The 26388-nt window shown below is 37.6% G+C and overlaps 2 protein-coding genes across 3 annotated transcripts; one reads left to right on the top strand and one right to left on the bottom strand.

Moving 5' to 3' along the window:
- The first annotated feature begins 993 nt into the window (after window positions 1-993).
- LOC131962957 (high affinity cGMP-specific 3',5'-cyclic phosphodiesterase 9A-like) lies at window positions 994-9822 on the top strand. Of its 2 annotated transcripts, none has more exons than XM_059328069.1 (15): window positions 994-1107; window positions 1228-1342; window positions 1503-1652; window positions 2123-2162; window positions 2238-2340; window positions 3610-3752; window positions 4019-4078; window positions 4623-4800; window positions 5333-5455; window positions 5535-5627; window positions 6347-6414; window positions 6496-6598; window positions 8060-8164; window positions 9006-9152; window positions 9707-9822. In XM_059328069.1, exons 2-15 carry the CDS (start codon window positions 1255-1257, stop codon window positions 9788-9790), a joined length of 1485 nt encoding a protein of 494 aa, XP_059184052.1. In that variant the 5' UTR covers window positions 994-1107; window positions 1228-1254; the 3' UTR covers window positions 9791-9822. The 2 variants fall into 2 exon arrangements, with proteins under 2 accessions (XP_059184052.1, XP_059184053.1); XM_059328070.1 differs by having other exon boundaries at window positions 1025-1107; window positions 1187-1342.
- Window positions 9823-13332: 3510 nt separating this feature from the next.
- clcn4 (chloride channel, voltage-sensitive 4) lies at window positions 13333-25931 on the bottom strand. Its single transcript, XM_059327846.1, has 12 exons — window positions 25731-25931; window positions 24231-24385; window positions 23340-23439; window positions 21913-22100; window positions 20778-20900; window positions 20493-20699; window positions 19978-20058; window positions 19199-19744; window positions 18345-18531; window positions 17369-17767; window positions 16333-16549; window positions 13333-15319 (listed from the first exon to the last, which is right to left on the bottom strand). The coding sequence occupies exons 1-12, from the start codon at window positions 25744-25746 to the stop codon at window positions 15229-15231; spliced, it is 2310 nt and encodes a 769-aa protein (XP_059183829.1). The 5' UTR covers window positions 25747-25931; the 3' UTR covers window positions 13333-15228.
- Between the last annotated feature and the right edge of the window lie 457 nt (window positions 25932-26388).

Genomic DNA, 26388 nt, shown 5'->3' on the forward strand with positions numbered 1-26388 from the left:
CCGGAGACAGACCCCTCCTCACCGGACACCGCTCCTCCTCCTTCCCGCTGAGCCTTGAGGAGTCAGGAAGAATGTTAATAACAACAATCATTTATTTATTTGTTAGTTAAATGTCGTAAAGGGAACAATTTAACACAATATGAAAAATACATAATATGTCGCCAAATTTTTCTACACATGTACATGTCATATGTATTATTTTATTATATGTATATAAAAAAAATATTTGAGTTCTGACTTTATTCTCAAAATTCTGAGAATAAAGTCATGTTTTTCATGTGTGGTCCTAATCCTCTTCCATACATATATATTTATATAATATACATACACATATATTACATTTACATATACATATATATACATATACATATATATTTATAATTCTATATTATTATCATTATATATATTTATATATATGTATATTTTATATATTCATATATTTTCTTTCTATATATAATTTTATAATTTAATTCATTTTATATAATTTATTTTAATCCCTTTATTTTCCCTTTTTCTGTTCTTTGAAGGGCTATATTAATAATATTATTAGTGGACTTGTTTAAAGCTTTTAAAATGTGTTTTACTGTAAACTTGGGGTGTGTTATATCTGTTTCTTTTTTTTATTTAATAAATTGCTCTGTTTGATTTACGGAACTTTGTTTTAATAAAATAAACTTAAGAACTCCAGATATTAATCAAGGTTATACAACTGCAGTTAAACAGAAAATACAAAACAAAACAGGGATTTTAAAAAGTTATATAAAAATAATGAACGAAAACGAAACCTAAAATAACAATAGAACAAGAAAAGCTATACATAGTCTATAAAAGCCATATTATCTGGGACATGTTCCAGCGTCATGGGTCGGCTCTCTGTCAGCTGCAGCTGTCCCTTCAGAGTGTTCATGTCAGTCAAGAGGACTAATTTTTATTTCCTCAGCAGGTCTCGTCCCTCCTACAGTCTCATTGTCTCTCCTGCTCAAGTCTCGTCCCTCCTGAGGACTCATTGTCTCTGTTGCAGCAGGTCTCGTCCTTCCTGAGGACTAATTCTTTATTTCTGCAGCAGGTCTCTTCCTTCCTGGGGTCTAACTGTCTCTTCTGCAGCAGGTATTGTCTCTCCTAAAGTCTTATTGTCTCTTCTGCAGCAGGTCTTGTCTCTCCTGAGGTCTTATTGTCTCTTCTGCAGCAGGTATTGTGCCTCGTGAGGACTCACTGTTTCTTCTGCAGCAGGTCTTGTCCCTCCTGGTGAACGGGATGACAACAAAAATCATCCATTTCATGCTGAACGGGAGGCTGCAGCAGGCCGAGTTCAGAGACGACTGCTCTACTGCAGAGGTCAAAGGTGAGAGACAGACAGACAGAATCGCTTTTCATATGCATACAATAACACTAACACAATAACAGTCGCCGCAAGTGCATTTACAACGATGATGGAACAACTGCCAGATGTATTGTTTCTAGCTGTACAGACCTAAAAATGTCAGTTGACCTGTGTGTCACAGATCTGTTTCGTGCGGCGGCAGAGGCAGAGCCTCACCACATCCTGAAGATGTACAACATAAACGGCAGCGTGGTGAACATCTCACCACGGCTGGACACCAACAGCGTGGACTCGTACTACCGGCTGGAGGTGGTGGCATCCGATCTAAAGAGTGAGAGACATTCACCGTTTTTTATTTGAATGCATTTAACTTCAAATAACTCTGGAAGCAGTTACTGTATAAAAGAGACGATTCAATGAATACAATAATATGCCATTAAACGTCCTAAAAATAATAAAAACCTAACCCTAATGCCTACTATAGGAATTTATAAGTCGGCAAAATGGAAAACAAATTTTAATTAGCCTTTTAGCTAATTATTTCTTTATTTTGATCACTTTTGAATGATTAAGTATTTCTTTTAATTGCCGTCTCATTTCCATAATAAAGAAGAAATGCATAAAGGAAAAGGAGAAAAAGGGGAAAATAATGCAGAAATAAACACATTTTAAATCAAATTTAAATGAATTGATAAAAAAAACAAATTAAAGAAAATAATACCATGACTAAAACATAAATACAAATGTAAATGAATAAAGTAGTTCTGAAGTTAAGATTTGGTGGTTTGTGGTTGTGTGCAGGTGTGGGGATGCCCACAGAGCTGGACAGCATGGAGCACAGGTGAGTCGTCCTATGAAGGTGATTTATTGAAGCTCCTGAGTGAAAAAGACTCACTGTGTGTGTCTCTGTCTGCAGGCTGCAGCGTCTGGAGAATAAAGTCAGTGAAGAGGCAGTAAAGAGTCCGGACGCCATCGCTGACCTGAAGAGTCAGGTGGAGTCTTTTAAAAGGAAGCTGGAGGTTTGTTACAGTTTACAGCACAACAGAAAATAAAATGCATGAAAACAGGTTAAAAACACTAGAGGTGGGGGAGAAAATCGATACAGCATAGTATTGTGATATTTTGCGTGGCAATATTATATTGATTCATGGCCGCCAAGTATTGATATTTAGCGTTCCGGTGCAATCAGATTTTCGCCGTTTGTTTTTTGCGGAGGCTGTAGTGGGCTCACTTTTAGGAATAAACTGGAGATTCTGGAGATGGTTTCATATGAAAACTAGTAGATCTAAGGAATCTATAGGCACCAAGTATGTCACGATATCGTGTCGGGAAGTTGTCGAAATAACGCTGCAAAGTTAGGCTAGTTTTAGCTACATGCTAAAGACACTGGAATCCAGGTATGTGACACTGTTGCTACATTAGGCGTGTTTCCATCAGGTACTTTTCCCTCTAGTGAGATGCTATTGGTGTGGCTTGGGAGAGAGGATCCGCCCAAGATCTGCCCAACTTCACCGGGTTTCTCAGACAGTACCTGCCTTGGGTAGGTACTTTTCTGAGCCGCTACTGAGCGGCGATTTCGCGCATGCTTTATTCATTTGCAGACTGGTGCAAACTGTACGCTGAGGGGTTAACATCTCCTGTTCTGACTGCAGCTGGGAGAGACCGCTGTGGGAGAACTGGGCCGCTTGTGAGTGCTTTGGGACGGCGAATGGTACTCGTTAAGAAAAGCAGGAATGAGTCTCTAAAAGTCTCCAATAACACCAGAAAAAGTCACTAGATTTGTTGCTAGTTGCTATTTTGAAAAGCTGGAGGGGTCTGAATAGTCGCTAAATATAGCGACAAAGTCTCTAAATTGGCAACGCTGCTTGCCACGTCGGTCTGTTGTCACATTCAAACTCTGTTGGTTAGCCGCTACAAAAGTACCTGTATGGGAACAGAGGCTGAGGGGAACTAACTAGTGGGCGGAGCCAAAACACTTTCCAAAAGGTACTCAGTGGAAACAAGTCACAGTTACAGCAGTATCAAATACAGAGCAGTGAAGCTTAAAGTTGAGGAAAGTTTAATAAAATGCTGCAGTTTGATATCAGTTCAGTTCAGTTTGACTGAATACTTTGTTGGTCAGTCTGTGGGTTTGACTCTCATTGTGGAGAAATAAAAAGACTGAAGTGAGATGAATAGACTGAAAATTTTCTCTTATCTGACAAAACAATTCTTGATTGAATTTAATTTCAAATTCAACAAGAGTCCGAATGATATTAAAGTAAAGTTGAATTATTCTTTGTGTGCAGAGTGTGGAGCACCTGAGCTGGATGGGTTTGTTCAAGGAGGACAGCGACCATCAGCTCTCCACGCTGTCCCCAAAACCCAAAACCTCTGGGCTGAGCCTGCAGGAGGACCGCCAACAAGTCCGCAGGAAGTTCCTCAACATGAGGTGACTTCCCAGTGTTTTTATTATTATTTTACTATGTTTGGCTTGCTGATTTTTGTTGTTGAAAAAGTGCAGCTACAGAGGACAGAAGCTTCCAAAAATAAATAAATACACTAGTGACGACATAAATAAATATGTCATTAAATGCACCCAGAATAATATACAATATATTTTTGTATATTTAATGTATATTAATTTATTTTATTTATTTGCAACATGCATGAGAGTGAATCATGCAGTTTGATTTTATCTCTTCTGTGTTGCCGTAGTTCGCTGCAGGTCACAGAAGAAGTGAGAGAGCATCTTAAAACTCCTATTTTTGACAACTGGTGAGTACACACACACACACACACACACACTTCTATCTTTGTATCTTTGTGAGGACCCTCCATTGGAACAGTGAATTCCCTTGCAAGGTTATAATAGTTTGGGATTTTTCATTAGTTTTAGTTTTAATTTTGTTGCGAATTTTTGTTTTCAAAGTTTTTAAAGTGAGTTTGGTAGTTTTAGTTTAGTATTAATTTTTTTGAAATGCTTTAGTTTTAGTTTATTTTTTATTAGTTTTAATGTTTTAGTTTTTTGTTATGGGGTATTTATTGGGTGGGAGATTAAAAGACGTCACAGTAAATTTTTCCTTTTTTTCCTTTGCCTTATCCATCTTCATTATGTATGAAAAAAGTTGACAAAGACGAAAATGTCCTCACTTTTCAAAAATGTCCTCACTCTGTTGGTTAAAAAACGTGTTGTGGTCCTCACTATGTAGGAAGTGCAAGAAAACACACACACACACACACACACACACACACACACACACACAGAGTCAGTCAGAAGTGTATGTTTGTCTGACTGTGTGTGTGTGTGTGTGTGTGGCAGGCAGTGGGAGGAGGCTGAGATGCTGGTGCTCCTGCAGGTGATGTTCACTGACCTGGACTTCCTGACGGCGTTCCACATCGAGTTGGACGTCCTGCAGAACTTCCTGTTCGAGGTCTTCTGTCACTACAACAACATCCCCTTCCACAACTTCAGACACTGTTTCTGTGTCACGCAAATGGTACAACAACTCAATCTGTCCCATTTCATCTTCATCAGCTGCACCACAGCAACACAAACAAGATGTTAAAACGTTAAGCACAACTGTTTTATATCAAAGATTAGAGAAACAAACTGCGGCCACACTGAAGTATTTATTATTTATGTACTCTGAAAATGTATTTTTCATAGGAGTGTTATTTTTTGCAAAAGTAAAAATTTAAATGCACGTCTACTTCAGTAAAAACTTTGAATGCAGGGCGTTTTTTGTAGTTTTTTTACTCTTACTTTGGTAAAAAAAAAATTGAATACAGGGCTTTTTTCCAAGTTTTGATACATTTTTAAGTGCAGGACTTTCTTGGTCCTGCAATACTTCTTCTGTCTTTGAATAACTTAAAATGTAAATTAAGTTTTAAAGATGCAAACTGATATAACAGCGAGTCAAATATACAAAAAAAAAAAAAAAATCAGCCTATAACATTTCTGGCCGTATCACTTGTAAAAAGATAAATAAACATCATATATATTTGAGTTTCTGGTGTGTCGTCCTGCAGATGTACGGGCTCATCTGGCTGACGGAGCTCAGAAGTAAACTATCGAGAATCGACCTGTTGATCATGTTGACCTCTGCGCTGTGTCACGACCTGGACCACCCTGGATACAACAACGTGTACCAGGTCGCCTCGCCGCCGATCTGTGCATCTCAGTGTCAACGTGTTTGTTTATTCCTTATTAATTTGTTTGTTGTTTACACAGATCAACGCTCAGACCGACTTAGCTCTTCGTTACAACGACATCTCGCCGCTGGAGAACCACCACTGCGCCGTCGCCTTCGGCATCATGTCCAAGGTGAACATGAAGGAATTAAAAAAAAAAACTTACAGTAAGATCTTAAAGAGACTCGGGAGGAGTCCTTGAGAACCACCTATAACTTGAAAACTAAAAAAAAAAAATATCACATTTAATTGATTAAAAATACAATATTATAATGTATAATAATATATAATGATGAAATATTAATGTATAATATAATTAATTATTTTAATTGAAACATTTAATAAATTGAAGTAATTGATGCAAATTCTTTGCACATTTTGTTTTGTTCCCTTTAACATCGTAAATAAAAGTTTACAATAATTTACACTGTGATATTAAGGTCTGGTAATAAATATTAATAATATATTTGATTCAGAAAATGTATTTAATTTTGACAGATGGTGATGGAAACGAATGAGATCAATCTTTTAATGTAAACGAGGAATAAAAGGGGATCAGGAATGGATCCCTGCGGGACTCCGGGAGAAATCTACGAATTGTTTCTGATTAGTAAAATCATTTTAGATAATAAAAACCTAAAAAAGTCTTGAATGATTATTCTCTTTTTGACACCAAAATAGTATTTTAATATTATATATTAATATTTTTAAATACAACATGATTCTGACTAGTTATTATCAATGACAATAATAAAACGGTTGGAAAAATTTTACCCTGAAAACATTCAAACTGTTAAATAATAAAATAACAAATAAAACTATTATTTATGTTCTATGAACTTTGGTTTGCAGCCAGAGTGTAACATCCTAAAGAACCTGACCTGCGAGCAGTACAAACACATCCGAGGAGGAATGATCAAGTAAGTCCTCGTCCAAGTCCACCTCATCCACATTTATGTCATCTCATATCCTCGGTTTTTTAAAAATAAATAATTTTTCAGATGTATCCTGGCGACAGACATGGCGAGACACAACGAAATTCTCAACAAGTTTAAAACCATGCAGCCGGTGTTCGACTTCACCAACAAGGACCACAAGGAAGTGGTAAATAAATACATGAAACAGTTTTCTTTTCTGTTTCTTTTAGGCTTTCTGGCACATTTTATTTTATATTTTAGTTAACTCTTCAGATCTCCCATCACATTAAAACAGGTTGAATTTCTGCAACAAAACCACTTCTCAAAGGTTGGGGCAAAAAAGTTAACTTTGTTAGGGTGTTAAAAAGTTAACACCCTAACTGCAACTACTTTAAACTCCGCCTCGCTGTCATTTATAGTTACTACGCCACCAACTCCAAACGTAAACATGGGGGAAGAATTAACCCTTCTGTTATGTTGCGGGTCAAACTGACCCATTTGAAAGTTTAAAAATATAAAAAAATAAATAAATAAAAAAAAGTTAAAAGTATTTTTTCATAATAATAAAAAAAAAGGTTTTTAAATGTAAAATAAAATTTAAAAAACAAATGAGATCAATCTTTTAATGTAAACTAGGAATAAAAGGGGATCAGGAATGGATCCCTGCGGAACTCCGGGAGAAATCTACGAATTGTTTCTGATTAAAAAAACAACAAAAAAAAACAATGTCATGTAAAACCATTGTATTATATATGTAGGTCTTTCCAGTGTACATAAAAAATGAACGCCCTGATTCAGACATATGCTACCTCACGACCGTTGCGCTCTTCCAATGAACGGCGCCTGGCTCTGCCCCCCGTTGGTCCAAGGCAATCCAGACTCTTTGCACTTCTTGTTCCCCGCTGGTGGAACACACTACCAGTTCCTACCAGAGCAGGGGCGTCCCTCTCTACCTTTAAAAAACTCCTGAAGACCCAGCTCTTCAAAGAGCATCTTCACTCCTAGACCACATGATAAGTCTACTCCTCAAAGAATTGTGACTAGCACTAATAGCTCTTATTGCACTATACCTTGATTGTTTGCTTTTTACTCTTCCTGTAAGTCGCTTTGGATAAAAGCGTCTGCTAAATGGCTAAATGTAAATGTAAATGTAAATGTAACATGCTTTTTTTTATGAAAAACAAGTGAATTATCCTCATGAAGGCAAAGAACACAATTGCACTAAATATTGATTGAAATGAAGTATTAATGAAATATAAACAATGTTTTTTGGGATTTTCTAGTTTCTGACATTTTTGGATAATTAAACATGCCCCGTGTCAAATTGATCCACTAACATTACTGCTGTTCCTGAAAAATTTATATAACAGGAGGGTAAAGCTTCTTATAGAAACGACCTATGGGGACATTTTAAAGGGGAGGACCAATACAACACAAATATCAACAAAGAATTAAGCCAAATTAAACAATTAAAAGTCCAAAAACAAATTAAATAACCCAATATTAAAAGAAGGACTCTGACAGTGTCATTATTTGAGTATCCGCCCTCCGACCTCTTTGGTAAGAAGATCAGTAAAGTTCAGAATCATTAGATCTGGTTTGTAAAGAGCAATAACATTCAGTAGCTCACTGGCTCGTGTGTTTCCAGCTGATGAAGATCATGGTGAAAGTGAGCGACATCTCCAACGAGGCGAGGCCGATGGCGGTGGCCGAGCCGTGGCTGGACTGTCTGCTGCAGGAGTTCTTCAATCAGGTGATCCCAACCCTAACCAGGGTCAGAGTTCAACTCACTGCTGAATATCAGGGAACTAAACATTAAAAATGTACTGACTCCAAAACTTTGGTGAACCATAACTACTAGAAAAGAGTAAAAATCATTCAACAAAATCCGTATAAACTACAGAGTAAAAAGAGAAACGTAAGAAAACGCTAAAAGTCTGGCAGCAAAAGTTTCCAAACACTTACCGTCAAATAACAGTAAACAAGTTATTTTAAAGATAATTTCTATAAAAATGCAGATAATATACAGTAAATATCTATATTCCAAAAATATATATCTGTAGAATAACTTTAATACGCTTTTCACAATTTTTTTACGATTTCTCTTTACATTTTCTTTCACATGGAATTTGAAGTTTTTCTGTCAGAAAAAAGAAAGTTGTCTATATGTTACATTCCGCAAATCCAATGTGTATTTTTAACATAGAATTCACTTTAATTTAAGAATTAATAATTCAAGAACATTACGCAATTGAATAATACTGAAAAAAAAAGTCTTGATTGATTATTCTCTTTTTGACACCAAAATATTAATATTTTGTTATCATATATTCATATTTTTTTAAATACAACATGATTCTGACTAGTTATTATCAATGACAAAATAAAATGGTCAGGGGAAAAAATGTACCCTTCAAACATCCAAACTGTTAAATAATTTTAAAAAAACATTAAAAACTTCATTATTTATATATAAAAAACACTGAGAAAATGATTGAATATAAATGAATCCAACGATCCAGACTAAAATCTGGATTAAAATAACTAACTAATCTAAGATAAAAATAAAAGTTGTGTTTGTGTTGGTTGAGCAGAGCGACACGGAGAAACTAAAAGGACTCCCAGTGACTCCGTTCATGGACAGAGACAAAGTGTCCAAACCGTCCTCTCAGACCAACTTCATCAGATTCGTTCTCCTGCCGCTCTTCACTGAGCTCACCAAGCTGTTCCCCTGTCTGGAGGTAAAACATCCCCTCACAATTATTCATCTCATTGATTAAGATCACAGAATAAATAATCGATCATTTACAGAATAAATATAGGTTTTTTTTTTTTCATCTAAGAGGCTCTTCTGTTTGCAAAAACTCCCCTTTGTTGTGATTTGATGGCAAAACCTCGAGCCTATTGAGTTTCCAAGTCCAGGCGCCATGTAGGACGGTGGGAAGATGACTAAAAAAGTTTAACTTTAGGGTCCATAAAGTTACTTTCATACTCTACAGAATGATGAAGTTCCGTTCAGTTCAGTTATCAAGAACTTTAGATAGAAAACAGATCAAACTTACCATCAACTGCTGTTTCCAGGGTGAACAATCTAATTGTGACTTTCAGAAATTGATTTGAGAGCAAAACTACCAACACTTTACTAAATAAAGTAGAAATGCTTGTTTGTTTCACAAATTGTGCCTCACCCATTGCAGATGCAAAAAAAATTGAAAAAAATAAACAAATACATGTTAAAAAAAAAGAATTATGAGACAGATCCAAGCAGAGACTTTTTAATCATTCTATCATGCAGGAACACATTCTGGAGCCGGTGAGACGAGCCCTGGATTATTACTCCGACCTGGAGAGAGCCGGCAAGGAGGAGACCAAGGAGTGAGGAGGAGCAGGAGGAGCAGGAGGAGGAGGAGGAGGAGGGGAAGGAGGTGGCCAAGGAGTGAGGAGGAGGAGACCAAGGAGTGAAGAGGAGCAGGAGGAGGAGACCAAGGTGTGAGGAGGAGCAGGAGGAGGAGAACAAGGAGGGAGGAGGAGCAGGAGGAGGGGAAGGAGGAGTGAGGAGGAGCAGGAGGAGGAGACCAAGGAGTGAGGAGGAGCAGGAGGAGGAGACCAAGGAGTGAAGAGGAGCAGGAGGAGGAGACCAAGGTGTGAGGAGGAGCAGGAGGAGGAGACCAAGGAGGGAGGAGGAGCAGGAGGAGGGGAAGGAGGAGTGAGGAGGAGCAGGAGGAGGAGACCAAGGAGTGAGGAGGAGCAGGAGGAGGAGACCAAGGAGGGAGGAGGAGCAAGAGGAGGGGAAGGAGGAGTGAGGAGGAGCTGGCAAAGAGTTATGTTATGTAATATATTATTATCATTATTTATTATTATCATTATCATCGTCATAATTATTTATTATTATTATTATATAATTACTATATCATATTATATTCAGAAGCAGGTCGTAGTGAGTGTAGTTTTGTTTAGGCTTTGTGAATGTTAAAATTAGTTTTTCTGAATATTTTAAGTAGTCGGGTTTGTTAATGCGACTGAAATTAAAATATTTGTTTGTGTTTCCGCTGATGTTGTGGACTAAAGAAGTTTGTTCATTTTATTGGTAAAATTAATAAATAATGTTAAGTTGTCATGAACTGGAATCATCTGTAAAGTCATAAGGTCAAACAGCGCCCCCGCTGGACGATCTGTGTTACAGTTTGATGTTTAAAAGGAGAAATCTGGTGATTCTGGAGATTTGTCTTTTAACATTAAATTCATTTTAATCAATGTGAATTTAAGGGAAATGAAATATTATATAAGAAACACATATTTTTGAGTGTATTTCACTTTTTCAAGTAGGTTTATTTATTTATATTTTCAGACCAAACATCAGATGTATTAAATTCATCATGAATTTGCTGTAAATGTTGTGTGACGACTAATAAAGATCTCTATAAAAAATTGAATAAATAAAAGATTTCCTTTTTTATTAATTAATTAATTAATTAATTAATTAATGTTTCAATATATTTGTCACTTTAAAAGACAGCCAAATCATTAGCAGATTTAAGAAAAAATGCATAAAGATTAACATAGAAAATCCTACATAAACAAAAAAAACTGATGGCACAGACGAATAACACATGAACACATAGTCCGACATAAAAAAAACATAAATAATGAAAAAAAAAATTCTAGATAGATGATATTGTATGTCTAATCAATTTAATGTTATTGTAATTTTTTTTAAAATAGCTTTTTTTTCCAAAATAAGGACACTTCTAAATTACCCCAAACAAACACACACACACACACACACACACACACACATATATATATATACACACATTTACACACAAAAAGGAGAGAATCATGTTCATTCTCCATCTGAAGGTTTATTTTTCAATCACTTAATTTACAAATTAAAAAAAAGGAAAAAGGTGCAAATATCTGATGAGTTAAAACTAACCAGGGTCACAATAAATCTTAAATATATACAATAACAGTTATTTTTTCCAATACATTCTCTTGGCATTTAAAAACAAAACGTTGATCAAAAGTAGCTTCAACAACATAAAGTGTGTTTCCAGTTTTAATGAACTGTTAGCAGCTCGAGGTTACTTTTTTTTTTTATTACAACAACAAATATCACAAGACAGGAAACTGCTGCGGGGATAAAAAACACTGAACGTGCAGTCGAGGACACAAAGCTGATATTTTGTGAGAGTGTGTGTGTGTGTGTGTGTGTGTGTGTTCTTGTACTTCCTACATAGTGAGGACCGGGACACATTTTTAACCAACAGTGAGGACATATTTGCAAAGTGAGGACATTTCGGCCAGTCCTCACTTTGTTAAAGGCTTTTTTTGAGAGTTCACACTTTGTTTTAGGGTTAAAGGTTACAATTAGGTTTCTGTTAGGGTTAGAGTTGGGTATTTAGTTGTGATGGCAAAGGTTAGGTTAACCCTTTATCGGGCGAAGAACCGTATTTGGTAACTTCAGTGGGGGGAGGTAATATTTCGAAAAAAAAAGTTGCAAATTTACTCGATTAAAGTGGCAAATCTACAAGAAAAAAAGTCACAGATTTAAGAGATTTAAAGTGGGGAAAAAAGCTTTTTTTTTCTCGCAGATTCACCAATTTAAATCTCATAAATCTGCATTTTTTCTCATAGATTTGCCTCTATCTCGTAATTTTTTTTCTCTAAATATGAGCACCCTCCCCTGGGTCCGTATGTTTGTTTTTTTTACACATTCTGTCGGTATGTAATATCCTCCAATATTCTCTAGGGTTGAAATTTGGAATTTCAATGAGTGCCCTATTAAGGGTTAACGGTTAGGGTATGGGTAGGGAATTCACTATTCCAATGAGGGACCTCACAAAGATAGAAGTACAAGGATGTGTGTGTGTGTGTGTGTGTGTGTGTGTGTGTGTTGGAAAAGACAGCAGCAATAATGGCACGTGTTAGCGTCCCAACTTCAGTGTATTTTCCTTCATGTGTGCGAGGGGATATTTATCTGTCAGTTCATATGATGAGAGAAACATTATTATATTACAACACATATGTTTTTACCTCTCTCAAACCTCGCTGTGAGATTCTGTACTGTGTTGGATGAAAGTTGAGGATCATGAGAGAAACGTGGTGAAACGTTTCGTCCTGTACCGCTTTCTGAGCAATGTGGCATATTTTTATATTTTCACTGATCTGATGCTATGATAAATGTATTATATTATATATTGTTATTAGTATTATGTGCATGTACGTACAGTAATAATCGCCAAGTCATTATAGAACCAAATTTCAACTTTTTCCTCCCATTTTGACAACATTTGTGAAAAAAAAATACATAACTAAAGTCACATTGATGTAGCCAATCAGCTGCTTTGATTTTAGGAAAAAAAATTAGTATGTAGACTATAAATAATGACAATACAGTCATGGAAAAAATTATTAGACCATTGTTTTCTTCAGTTTCTCGTTCATTTTAATGCCTGGTACAACTAAAGGTACATTTGTTTGAACAAATATAAGGATAACAACAAAAATAGCTGATAAGAGTTTAATTTAAGAGCTGATATCTAGACATTTTCCAGGGTTTTCTTGATAATAACCAAAATCATTATCAAGAAAACCATGGAAAATGGTTAAACATCAGCTGTTATATTAAACTTAAAAAAAGTTTATTATTATATTTGTCCAAACAAATGTACCTTTAGTTGTACCAGGCATTAAAATGAACAAGATATTAGAGAAAACAAGGGTGGTCTAACGTTTTTTTCCATGACTGTGTAAGGAAAAATTATATTAAGGAAATTATAGTTATTCAAACGAGTGTGTATGTGCGTGGACGTGTCACTGAGCAGTTAAATAGCTGCACGTTGGAGCGACCAATCACAGCGCAGGACCCAAGCTGAGCGAAGCTGCTCCAACATGTTCACAAACACAAACAAACAACAACAAACCCCGTCCCTCCTCCAGAGTGTTTACATGAAATGAATTCCTGCAGGTGATCGATTCTGCAGCCACTTCACTGTGAAACTGTATCTTAAACTGTGTGAACTTTAGATTTAAACTGTTGACTGTTTGTGAAAGGTCACGAGTTCAGAGCCATAATGATTTATCATCACACATCAGTGTTTATAACGTTGTTTTACAGTTTGTTCACATTTTCAGGCTATTCAAAACCTTTTGACACAATTCAATTAACAAAAGACGAGTGTTAAACAGAAACAGGTTGAAAAATCAACATGAATAAATATGAATAAATATTAACACAACACAAAGTGCAGCCAGCCTTAAATAAAAACAGATTAAATCCCACCGCTGGTCCCTTTCACACATTTCATCACAATAAAAATCAGAATAAGATGTCCTTCAAGTAAGTATGTTTGAAGTTTTTGTCTTTTTAACCCTCTGGGATCACTTTAATTTACTGCCCTTTTAAGGCCATTAAGGAAAAAAATGTCCACTTCCAAAAAAACGTTGTAAAAACTTTACAGATTAATATTTTTTTCTCCTTTTTTCTGCATAAACCTCTAAAACAACTTCCGGCCTGCTCAAAACATTTTTTAAACATTTTTGGCATTTTAACCCTTTAAATGGCAGTTTGATTACATGATGAATAAAGTAATTTTGATTTTTTTTTTGATTGATTTGATGTAACTGATGTTTTTGGGGGAAAAAACCCAAAATGGTAGTTATTTTCCATATAATATACTTTTTGGCTGGGGCATTTGTTTTCATCACAGTCCTTAGGTTAAGAACCAAACTGATTTTGATGCATTTGTAAAATTTACTACCCTTTAAGGCCACTTCCAAAAAAAGGCTATAAAAACTTTACAAATTATTTTTCTCTACTTTTTTCTGCATAAACCTCTTTAACAACTTCCGCCCTTCTTCCAAAAATCATGGCATATGCAGTATGCACAGCCAAAATTATTGCCAAAAAAAGTGAAAAAATGACAAATTTGGTCAGAAATGTCCCCAGTGATACCAGAGGGTTAAATACCCAGAGAACTTTTATCCTCATTTATCTTCAGACATGACTTTTTTTTTTTTTTAACTGAAATTAGTTTCCATACGTCCAGTTTTTGTGGCTTCGTTCACATGCACAAAATATTTCAGTTTTTGTCCTTATTCTGAAAAGATATTATTCCTACTAAGCTTAAGTTTACATTTATATCCCTGTTCACATGGAGCCGTGCTTCCTCCAATAAACATGATGTTAATCACAAGTGGAACGGCTGCTTAAGCATCACTGTATCCAAAAAATGCTCTTAAAAACTGAATGATATCAATACGTTTCTACAGCCTAAAACCTGCACTTTTTTCTCTGGAGTCTGGTGAGAACACAGAGACTGACAGAGAAGTAAAGCGTGTGAACTTTAGTGTAACAGCCAATATATTTATACCCAATGTGTATTATTTGTTTTAATAAGACCATGTTATAATGTAGAATTCCTTGAATTTGTCCTTTAAATATCAGTGTTCATGTAGATTATCAGTCTGAAATTTATTTTCTACCCTTCGACTTCACCGCACGCTGCAGATTCTGCTTTCAGTCTGGTTTTTTTTTATCCCAAGTACTAATAAATAATAATAAATTCACTGATAAATAATCCTGACACTAACCAGAGTCTGGTACTCTGAACATAGAAGTTGTTGGCAACATGTGACTTCACTCCATGAATCAGCCGAGGACTAATAACGTTTTATAGCAGTTTAAATGTTCCGGCTGTTGGGGTCACTACAGAAGGGTTGAAATGTTCTGGCGTGGAGCTGCTGTGGGTGGAGCTGCTGTGGGTGGAGCTGCTGTGGGTGGACTTGCCTGTCAGCAGGAGGAGGAACATGGAGCTAGTTGAACATGATGGACTCTGGGTCCTGGTTCATCATCTGAGCCATGTGTCGCAGCACGTCCTTCTTGGTGATGATGCCCAGCAGACGCCTGAACACAAATATGGATTTTTCATTAGTTTTAGTTTTCATTTCGTTTTTTTTGTTAGTTTTAATTAGTTTTTAGAGTGAGTTTGCTAGTTTTAATGATTTTTTTATTTTTTGAAAAATGTTTAGTTTTAGTTTATTTTTCATCAGTTTTAGTGTTAGTTTTAGGTTTTTTTTGTAATGGGGTATTTGTTGGGTGCCAGATTCAAAAAAGTCACAATAAATGCTCCTTTATTTCCTTTGTCTGATCCATCTCAGCCCCAATTAGTTTATTAAGTCACAAAACCAGATAGATGAAATAGATTTCATATCAACCAAAAAGGTTTACGTATGAAAAAAGTTGACAAAGACGAAAACTAAGGACATTTTCCCTTGATTTTTAGTTAGTTTTTTTTTTTTTTTACAATACAGTTTCAGTTAGTTATCATATTTATAAAAACTCTCGTTTTTATTTTTTCATTTTTTCAATAATAAAAAAAATAGCTGATAAGAGTTTAATATAAAAGCTGATATTAAGCCGTTTTTCATGGTTGTCTTGATAATGATTTTGGTTTTTTCATCATTCTCATTTTCAAGAAAACCATGGAAAATGTCTAGATATCAGTTCTTAAATTAAATCTTATCAACTATTTTTGTTGTTATCATTATATTTGTCCAAACAAATGAACCTTTACTATGTACCTACATACTGCTTTTTTTTAGCTCATAAGAGTTTGATTTAAGAGCTGATATTTAGCCATTTCTATAGTTTTCTTGATAATGATTTTGGTTATTATCAAGAAAACCATGGAAAATGGCTAGATATCAGCTGAAAGTTCTGATTTAAATGTATTTCACAGGTAAAATCACATATAAGGTCTGTGTCACCTTTATGAAATATCTAAAAACGTTTGTTCACTTGTTCTGTTCTTAAAAGATTATTTTTCACATAGAAAAGCTGTTTTGTATTTAGTGTCAGCAGCTGCTTTGGACAGATTCTTTTTGAATGAATGTTGATGGAGTGTGTCCTGTCCTCACCCGCTCCTGGTGACGAGACACTGGCGGAGGCCGAGCTTGCGGAAGATGTCCACGACCGTCTCCATGGGCGTGTGGTCGGTGACGGTGAAGGGGCTGAGGTTCAGGATGCGCCGCAGCTTCAGCGGCTGCGGGTTGCTGGCTGGCAGCTGAGGGGCGTCCTCGGTGAAGTAGACCACCGAGCTGCTCACCACGCCGTCCTGCTTCTGACGTGCGTTTTCTGTCCACAGACGGAGGGAAACGTCTCAGCACATCTTTTAGGAATCTTCCTAAACTTAGAGAATCTATCTATTAAAGCAAGAAGCGTGTGTGTGTGTGTGTGTGTGTGTGTGTGTGATTTCGTATGTGGGTTGCGCATGGCACGAAGGTGTACATCCTTGATTTTGAAGATTTTTGAATTAATTTTTTGAAAATATCATTATTTACATAGGACTTTTCCAATAATATTTTAATATTTTCCAGCGAATATCAATGTTCAATGTGTATGTGCTGGATGCTGTGTGTACTTTATGAAAACTAAGTGTTTTATGGAGTTGCAGATGTTGTAGTGGTCTGCTTGTAATGTGCAAATTCTGTTATTAGCAATTAGCATGCTAAGCGGAGATTTAGCTTTATTCACTTCTTGTTGCATTACTATGTAATTCAGGGATGACATTCATGTTGCTTCGCATAATGCCCATAATCATTTGATATGAGATACTTACATGTAATATAGTATATCAGCTAATTGGGTTCATGTTAATGCACTTTTAGTGCAGCATATTGCGTAATGTGCTATCTCGCGATTAGCATGCAAAGCGGAGATTTAAGCCCTTTCTTCCGCACCAGTTTGATCCATTGAAAACAGTAAAAACAAAACTTTATTAACCCAATATACACTTTGTATATTAACACTATGCAAGACTATTACACCTCATTGTACATCCCACTTTCACACACAACCTCATTTGGCCATAATTGAAAAATCGACTTAAACTCCCACTATATGAATACATACTTCCTACGGGCGCTGCACTAGTATGAGAAAACCACGACTTACTGATGGCGAGGGTGAGGTCCCTTCGCTGAACGAAGCCAATGAGCCTCTCCGACTCTCTGGACACGACCACGGGGAAGCCGTTATAATCTGTGTCTTTGATCAGCGTCTCCACGTCCTCCACCGTCGTCGTGTCCTGTGTGAGGACGGCCAGCGGGGGGTCGTTCCTGCGGGGCCGCATCACGTCCGTTGCCAGGGTTCGGTGCGTGAACTCGTCCCTGACGTCCAGGTACGGGTAGCCGTTGAGCTGGATGTGTGACTCATAGATGCCTTCCTTCCCGAAGGCGTCCGCCACCCACTTGCTGGTGACGGCGGCAGCCATCAGCGGAACGATGTACTCTAAACCGCCAGTGAGCTCGAACATGATGACCACCAGGGAGACGGTCATTCTGGTCACCCCGCCTGAAGACGCAATCACAACTGGTTTATAGCAGACCGGTACGGACTGTAGGACTTTCAGTCACTTAATAACAGAAACAACATAATAAATAATAACATATTAGAAACACTCAAACTTATCAATGTTTTTCTCTTTATTTAATCAGTGTTTCCCACAGGATTTTATGAGACTCTAGGGGTCCCTAACCCTAACCCCCATGAGAAAGTGTTGTACATTTTTAAGTAAAATGCATCAATCTTGTGCACTTTGAGAGCTAAAACACCTCACATAACTTTTTTCACAGTCGGGAGATACCGTATTGTTGTAATCTACTGTTGTGGATTCTGTTAACACACTGTGCTCTTATTTTGAAAGCTGCATGTGCTTAGCGTGTTTCAGCTCGATAAATTCCGTGTGCGTATAAGTGTGTGACGCTGACAACGCCAAATAACTTTATATTATGAATCGTGAAAAACTACTTTCTGTAGCTTGAAATGTGATATTAGCGTAGCACATGAGACAGATTAGAGTCTGGCGGGTTGCCAGAATCTAGGTAATTAATGGGAGACCCTGTATAATATAAAATATCTTTGTGCTCACCCAGACAGGCGGCAGCGCCCACCATGGCGTACAGTCCCGGTGTGACGCAGTCAGCGCCGGGCCGGCACCAGTTCTTGAAAATGATCCAGTCGTGGTGGTGGTACGCCATCTGCTCCACAGCAATCCCCACGATCCGTCCTGCAATCGCTCCAACTGCCATGCTAGGAATGAAGAGACCGGATGGGATCTGGACAGAAAACAGAACTGTCAAGACGGCGTCAAGCTGAAACATTAGGTGCGTTTGCATGAGGTACTTTTCCCTCTAGTGAGCCGCTTTGGGTGAGGATCCGTCCAACTGCACCAGTTAGCGGCTCAGTAGCGGTTCAGAAAGTACCTGCCTCGGGTAGGTACTTTCTGAACCGCTACTAACTAGTCGACGCTGATCGGATATGGTTGAGGCGGGGTATGATGTGAGTAGAACTCGACATAACCACAACATAACATCCTTGTCTGGTGCACGGTCTCTAAGACCAGGCGTACAAACACAACAAATAGTAACCACAGAAACCATCTCCTCTCCTTCCACGTTGACATCTCGACTGTTTGGACTGGCCACGTCGTTCTGTTGTTAGCGTCGCGTCACGGTCAAAATTGTCGCTCTATAATCACGTAAATGCTGCAGAACTACACTCAATCGAATTCGATTGGTTAGCCGCTACAAAAGTACCTGTATGGGAACAGAGGCCGAGGGGAACTAAGTAGTGGGCGGAGCCAAAACACTCAGCCGCTTTCTAAAAAGTACTCAGTGGAAACACGCCTAATATAATTGTCTTGTAACAAGGAATTCTGATCAGACAGCAAACTGATTTGTTGTCACAAACCTAATTTCTTCTTCATGATCTTTTCGCACTGACCTTCATGCCGAATGTGAAGATGGTGATGACAATCTTGAAGACGAGAGCGAGGGCGAGCTGCCACAGGGCGTTGTAGACGCCGGGCCCCGCCGGGCGGTCCGGGATGTCGTCCACCGGCCGGCTCATGTTGGGGTTGTTTATATAGTCGCAGAGCTGCGATGACTCCAGAGCACCGCAGTCGTTGAAGAGCTCGGAGATGAGCTCGCTTGTGCTGCGGCGGGTGTACGGGTTGGGGAACGCCAGCACGGCGGTGATACCCGTCACGGCGATGACCTCCAGGACCGGATACTTTCCCAGCTGGGTGGTCTTCCTCCGCCGGCACCAGGCGATGTTGGCGCGGATGAAAAGGGTTCCCCAGAGGCCGCCGAACACTCCCAGCAGGATGAACGGCACCAGCTCTGCCATGTACCACGGCGTGTGGTACTCCACATAGAACAGCACCAGGCGGCTGTTACCGAACGGGTTGATGGAACGAAGAGTGAAGGCGGCGACCAGGGCGGCGAAGAACGAACGCCACAGAGTCTTCAGAGGGAAGTAGTAACTGACCTGCAAGAGAGACAATGATCATTTGAAGTTTTAGACAAGGAATCGTCGACTACAGGAAAAGAAAAGCTGGAAACAAACAAAACATTTTAGGACAAGACAATTATGTAGAGTTAAAGCAGAGGGTTAAAGCTTTCAGATGGATTTTATTTCACTGAGGACAAACGGGACAGAGACACAAGTGGCCCCTGATCCGAGCTGTGATGTTCTAACATGAGTGGACCCGTATAACGAACCTCTTCCAGGCTGAACAGGACTCCTCCGATGGGCGCTCCAAAGGCCACCGACACTCCAGCTGCTGCTGCGGCTGACAGTACCTGAAAGGTCAGGGGTCAGGGTCAACTCACAGTATACATTTGTAGAGATTATTTTAGTTATTCAGTTCAAAAGAATAAGTGCAGTGTAAATCACCAACTGATTTCTTCTTAATGTGCTTAATTTGAAAATGCTAATTTTTCCTTGTATATTTGTCACTTTTTTCTCATAAATCTGAAACTTTTTTCTCGCAAATTTGCCACTTTTAATCTCGTAAATCTGCAAGTTTTTTCTCATAGATTTGCCATTTTAATCTTGTAAATTTGCAACTTTTTTTTTCTTGAAATATTACCCCCCAGCCTGGGTCCGTATTTTTTTTCTTTTTCATACTTGGCCCGAATACACCATCGTATAAATCTGTACTACAGAATCTGATGCCCCTAAAAGTTCTGCTTCTTCTTCTGGTGTTTTCCCCGTTGTGTGAGCTGTAGCGTACCTCGCGGCGCTTGCCCTCGTTCTTGCTGTACTTGGAGAAGAGGCTACAGAAGAGGTTTCCGCAGCAGCAGGCCACGTGGACCAGTGGGCCCTCCTTCCCCAGGCTGAGCCCCGACGACACCGCCAGAACCAGCGTGACCGTCTTGATCAGCAGGGTCCATTTCCCCAGGTAGCCGCGGATGATGAAGCCACTGAGGATCGTCTTAATCTGCACAACACGACATATATTTATATCTGTATGATTATTATGCATCACATTCTATTGTCGAGCTGGATGAATCGTCACCTCTGGGATTCCTGAGCCGCAGGCGTACGGAGCGAATACTCGCACCAGTGACACGGCCAGGAAGGAGAACAGCAGAGCCCACAGCACGTACAGGAAGTAGTTCAACACGTAGGCTCCCGCCCCCTGAGAGAAGAGCCACAAAAACATTTTAGCAGAGACAATAAAGTCATGAGACAGAAGTGTACCCACCTTATTCTCAAGGACGCTACTGCAGAGATGGCTCTTGGGTGAGTCATGTTAAATGTTCGCTACATCAGAATTTCGAAAAAAACATTTAAATGTGCTAAACCACCTCAAGCAGGTGTAAAAACTTTTAAATGCATTTTTGAAAAAATTTTTTAACTAAATTTGGTGTTTCCATCAAGCTTTTCTCATGCAAATCTGTATAAAAAATGTTGATGGAAACACCGCTATCTCACCATCTCCACCCTTCACCACCTGGAAGTAACTGGCTCTACTCAAGTCCTATCTCAAGAACTGCACCTTTCGTTTGACTTGGAACGGTTCTGTGTCAGAATCCTGTCCACTCACCACTGGAGTGCCTCAAGGCTCTGTCCTGGGTCCGCTCCTTTTCTCTGTTTACACCAACTTGCTAGGCTCTCTCATCCACTCAAATGGCTTCTCCTATCATAGCTATGCTGACGACACCCAGCTAATCCTTTCATTTCCCCAGTCTGCAACACAGGCAGCAGCATGTATCTCCGCATATCTGGCCGACATCTCCCAGTGGATGTCCTCACACCACCTCAAACTCTACCTGGGAAACACCGAGCTACTTTACCTCCCAGGGAAGGGCTCTCCCACCACTGACCTCCACATCTCTGCTTTTGTAAAGTTCGTTATTCTTTTCTCATATAAATACATTTATTTCAGAAAAAGATTGGCCCTATTTTATTATTATTATTTTATTTTTATTTAAATGTGCACTTTATGGACCTTTGATTTAAAAACAAAAAAAAAAGAAAAGACTTTTGGTCCATATCGCCCAGCCCTAGAAGACGTTAGGAAGAAGGTGCTTCCATGATTAACACAATATATCAGGGGGAGTTTGGAATAAAGTAATAAATCGAATAATAATAGGACGTTTTATTAACATGGCCCGTCGTCAGTAACTTTTGATGATGTCAGGTCTGACCTCTGCGTGACCCGTCATCAGCTCGGCCCACTTCTGCCACTGAGGACACTTGTCCCGGTCGTCGAAAGTCGTCTCGTTGGACGTCCAGCAGCACTGCTCGTGGCTGTACCAGAAGGCCGACAGACACACGCCCTCCTTCAGGTCTGTCATCCAGTCCACCGCCAGGTCGATCACTCCAGCCAGCGTACCTGACGCAACACAAGTCCTTCAGTCACATTAAGATCTGGCACTGTTTCTGCAGTGGTTTCAAGCTACACAAACACTTTCACCCCTGTGATGAAGTTTGCTTGTTCATAAAAAACTTTTGTGATGTTGAACAAACCCTTCTGCAAATGATTTCTAATCTAAATGATATTAGCAGCCACTGGTCATTTTCACACATTCACTTCAGATCCAAACTCATCCAGACATTACCTGGAGGCAGTGGTGGATTGTAAAGTAAGTATATTTACTCAAGGACTCTACTAAAGTACAATTTTGAGTTTTTGAATCTTGCACTTTACTTGAGTATTTCAATTTTATGTAACTTTATACTTCTACTCCACTACATTTTGAGACAAATATTGTACTTTTTTACTCCACTACATTTAGCTGACAGCTTTAGTCAAGATTTAACGTAAAAACAGGATCAATTTAAAATGATTACCCATTATAAATTTTACCTCCTAACAGTATATATAGTTAATACAAAACAAAATTAAAACACTGCTTACATAAATACATCACGACAAATAATCTAATAATGTATTTAGACTATAGATCAAAGTGGTTCATTCTGGATAACAAGTACTTTTACTTTTGATACTTTAAGTACATTTTTACACTGATCATTTTGTACTTTTACTTCAGTATGTTATGAATGCAGGACTTTTACTTGTAGTGGAGCAATTTCACTGTGTAACATTAGTACTTTTACTTAAGTAAGGGATCTGAATACTTCTTCCACCACTGCCTGGAAGAGCAAATGTCTTAATCAGTTGGACATTATGAACATGCTGTCCTGCATGTTCATGATGTTTCCATCAGGCCAAACCAGAAGAACACAAACATCCGAAGGAGCAGAAATAACAATGTTATTTCAAATGAAGTCCAAACATTGTCTAGAGGGAGTTTATTTTCTGCTTTTAACTTTTATTAGTATTTAACAGAATTGACCTCACTTCACTTTCTCAACACATTGCCTGGCCTTCTACACAAATGCATGCTTTAAAATTTCATGTTGATTTTAGGTTGTTTCGCATGATACAGCAGAGGTGGGAGATGTATCGGTTTAATTAGGTAAACCAGATTTCTGGTTTATGCTGAAAGATTTAACTTGTTCCCAGCAGTTCCCTGATCTCTGGCAGTTCAAATTATTCTTCGGTCACAGATAATAAATGTGCTAATAAACAGTCTGGACAGTAAATAATCCCTCCCTTCCTGCTGACCTGAGAGCAGCCCGATCAGCAGCATCACCACCCAGCCTGACCAGGCATCCAGCAGGCTCTTGATCAGCTCCCAGATGGACTCTTTGCTCTTACTGGTGATCTGGGAAACAAAACCACAGAGGTGATCATTAAAGGACAATAATTAATTTTGAAGAAAGAGACTTTTAAACAATTTTTTTTTATTCTGAAGCTGCAGGTTTCTCCTATTCACTGGATGAAGGTGATGTGTTCCTACTCCTCACTTCCAGTGCACAGATTTTCAAAATAAAATAGCGTACAATATTTAGGAGCTGATATCTAGACATTTTCCAGGGTTTTATTGATAAAGATTTTGGTTTTTATCAAGAAAACCATGGAAAATGTCTAGATATCAGCTCCTAAATTAAACTCTTATGAGCTATTTTTGTTGTTATTATATTTGTCCAAACAAAAATGTACATATAGATGCACCAGGTATTCAAATTGACAAGAAAGCAAAGAGAAAACAAGGGTGGTCTAATAATTTTTTCCATGAGTGTAGATTGCTTTTTCACTATTGCTTTTTATTATTTAGTTGCTTTTTCATTATCTAGTGTTATATCTGTTCTTGTACCCTTTGCTATTGTAACACTGCACATTTCTGTTGGCCACCAATAAACACTATCTTAAAATATGACAGGAAATCAATGGATGATGTGGCATTTGTGGAAAATGATTTCTCATTCTCTGAGTGTTTTTACTTCACCTCATGTTTCTGTGCCTGCACAGGGATAAACAGTCTGTTCTCATCAGGTTCATAACATCACAACAACTATTCTGTCAGATTCAGAGAGAGTAGAAATAAAATATTTACTAAATAAGAAACCTGAACAAACTAACAACATAAAAATATGATTGTGTACGTTGTCACACCTTGCGGTGGCGATCCGTGTCTCTGGATTTCTCCCTCAGCCAGTCGATGGTGTGGAAGTCTTCGTACGTGCCCACGTCAGGAAAGGGCTCATCCAGGAAATCCATCAAATTGCCCGCTCCGTTCATCTCCTCCGTGGGTGTAGCACCGCTGATGCCTGGTGGAGCGAGCAGACAGCCACACCTTTAACATCAGTATCACCTGGTTCACAGAGATTATTGTGGCCAAACGACACTTTGGAGGGCTACGGTGTAAAACGTTTGCTCTGAAAATACAGAAGCTGCTCCCCTTTGTGATCATCATTTTGTTGTTTTCTTATTTTGTGCAGAATTGGAACAGGACAATTTAAACAAAGCACAAACTGAGGAAGCGCCATCACAACGTCGAGCAGTGAGGAAACACGGGAGGCAGGTTAGGAATTAATTAGATAAAATAAATAAAAACAAAGTAAGGTAAGATAAAAAATAAAAAACAAAGTAAATAATAATAACAATAATAATAAAAAGTAATAAAGCTAGATAAAAAAGATGAGAACAAAAATAATAATTAAAAATAAAGCATGATATATATATATATATATATATATATATATATATATATATATATATATATATATATGTATAATTGATAAACCCAAAATACAAACAAATTACTATTTATACACACAAAAACAGCAGAAAAAATAACAGATAAATAACACTATAAAACAGTCTATTTGCATGTAAATTAAAAATAGTAATAATTTTCATTGTAGAAAGAAAATTCACATTTTAAAAATGGTCTAGAAACATAAATGGCACTTTAACTGGCTTTCTCAGCCTGTCTGTTATATATAAATAAATAAATAAAATAAAGTTATTACTGTAAATAAAACATGCTCAGTGTATTTTCAATGAATAGATGGACTCCAGGAGGTTAACACAGTACACAACATTTACACATAAACTTGTAATAAGTGCATTGTTTTTCCACTGACATCACTTTATGAATATATGATGTAACAACAAATAATCATCTTATTCAGCAGGAAATGTCAGACTGAAAAATGACACGTTGGCATCCTACTGAAATTAGAAAATCTCTGATAATTTGTTTCCTTTGTGGATGTTTTATGTCCAAACGCAGAGAAATTCAGTTTAAAATCATATAAAACGCAGAGAATCTGCAGATTTGCCCATTTAAGATATTGCAATGTGAGATGTTTTTCCTAATTGTAACAAATACAATAATAACAGATCAGCTGTCAGGCCATTAAAAATAATCAACCAACTGATCAGAATTGTAGCTTTAAGCTTGAATCATTTCATCAATCATCGGAACCCGTTTAGTCTTTAAGGTTGTATCAGTGAAAATGATTTAATGTGTTAAAACCCTTTCTGCTGATGTCTCATTTCTTTGAGATTAAATCAGAAGATCCGGTTTAATGTGTTCGCATCACAGCTAAGTTAGCTCTCAACATGTTAGCATCCGGAGCTAACTAGCATGATAAAGTGGTGTTTTACCTTCAGCAGCCTCCATGTTTCAGCTCGTCCTCACAGCTGCGCACCTAAATTACTCTTTTAAATCACTAACTTAATAATGTGCACTGCGTTTTGCATTTCAGCGTCGTTATAGAGAAACAACTGGTGTTAAATGGTATAAAAAAAAATAAACAGACAGCGTCAGAGCCTGCTTCCCACAATGCACCTGTTCACGTAGAAGAGCGTCTATTACACAGATTTTGTTTTTAATGTATAAAAATCACATCTAGTCTTTTTAAAAGTATAAAAAAAATCTGTAAATAAAAAAATGTATATTTAAAAAATGTAAATACGTTTTTGAATATTTAAAACATAAAAAGAAAAATATATTTTTCTTTTTATATGAAAAGACATTACATATATATATGTAATGTATTTTCATATTTAATGCATATGTAAAAAAAAAAAAAAACATTTTTAAATGTAGAAGAAATATGTTTGGCTTGTTTGAAAATTAAAAAAAACAGAGAGAGAGAGAGAGACAGTGAGAGAGACAGAGAGAAAGAGGGAGAGACAGAGGGCGAGAGAAATTTAAATGTATAAAAATATAATATATTATATTATTATTAAATATACAAAATACGTGAAGAAATATCTTTTACATTTTATAAAAGATATGTCCAGAATCTTAACTGTATAG

The sequence above is a fragment of the Centropristis striata genome, chromosome 24, assembly GCF_030273125.1.
Source record: "Centropristis striata isolate RG_2023a ecotype Rhode Island chromosome 24, C.striata_1.0, whole genome shotgun sequence".
Classification (NCBI taxonomy): Eukaryota; Metazoa; Chordata; class Actinopteri; order Perciformes; family Serranidae; genus Centropristis; species Centropristis striata.

What these genes read in the sequence shown, in the direction of transcription:
- LOC131962957 (XM_059328069.1), top strand. Translation starts at nt 1,255, where the DNA reads ATGACAACAAAAATCATCCATTTCATGCTGAACGGGAGGCTGCAGCAG. An exon ending in ATCCGAGGAGGAATGATCAA is followed by an intron (nt 6,415 to 6,495) that starts GTAAGTCCTCGT and finishes ATAATTTTTCAG; the next exon opens with ATGTATCCTGGCGACAGACA. An exon ending in AGCTGTTCCCCTGTCTGGAG is followed by an intron (nt 9,153 to 9,706) that starts GTAAAACATCCC and finishes TCTATCATGCAG; the next exon opens with GAACACATTCTGGAGCCGGT.
- clcn4 (XM_059327846.1), bottom strand. An exon ending in GCGGCTCAGGAATCCCAGAG is followed by an intron (nt 20,700 to 20,777) that starts GTGACGATTCAT and finishes CGTGTTGTGCAG; the next exon opens with ATTAAGACGATCCTCAGTGG. An exon ending in ACGAGGGCAAGCGCCGCGAG is followed by an intron (nt 20,059 to 20,492) that starts GTACGCTACAGC and finishes CTGACCTTTCAG; the next exon opens with GTACTGTCAGCCGCAGCAGC.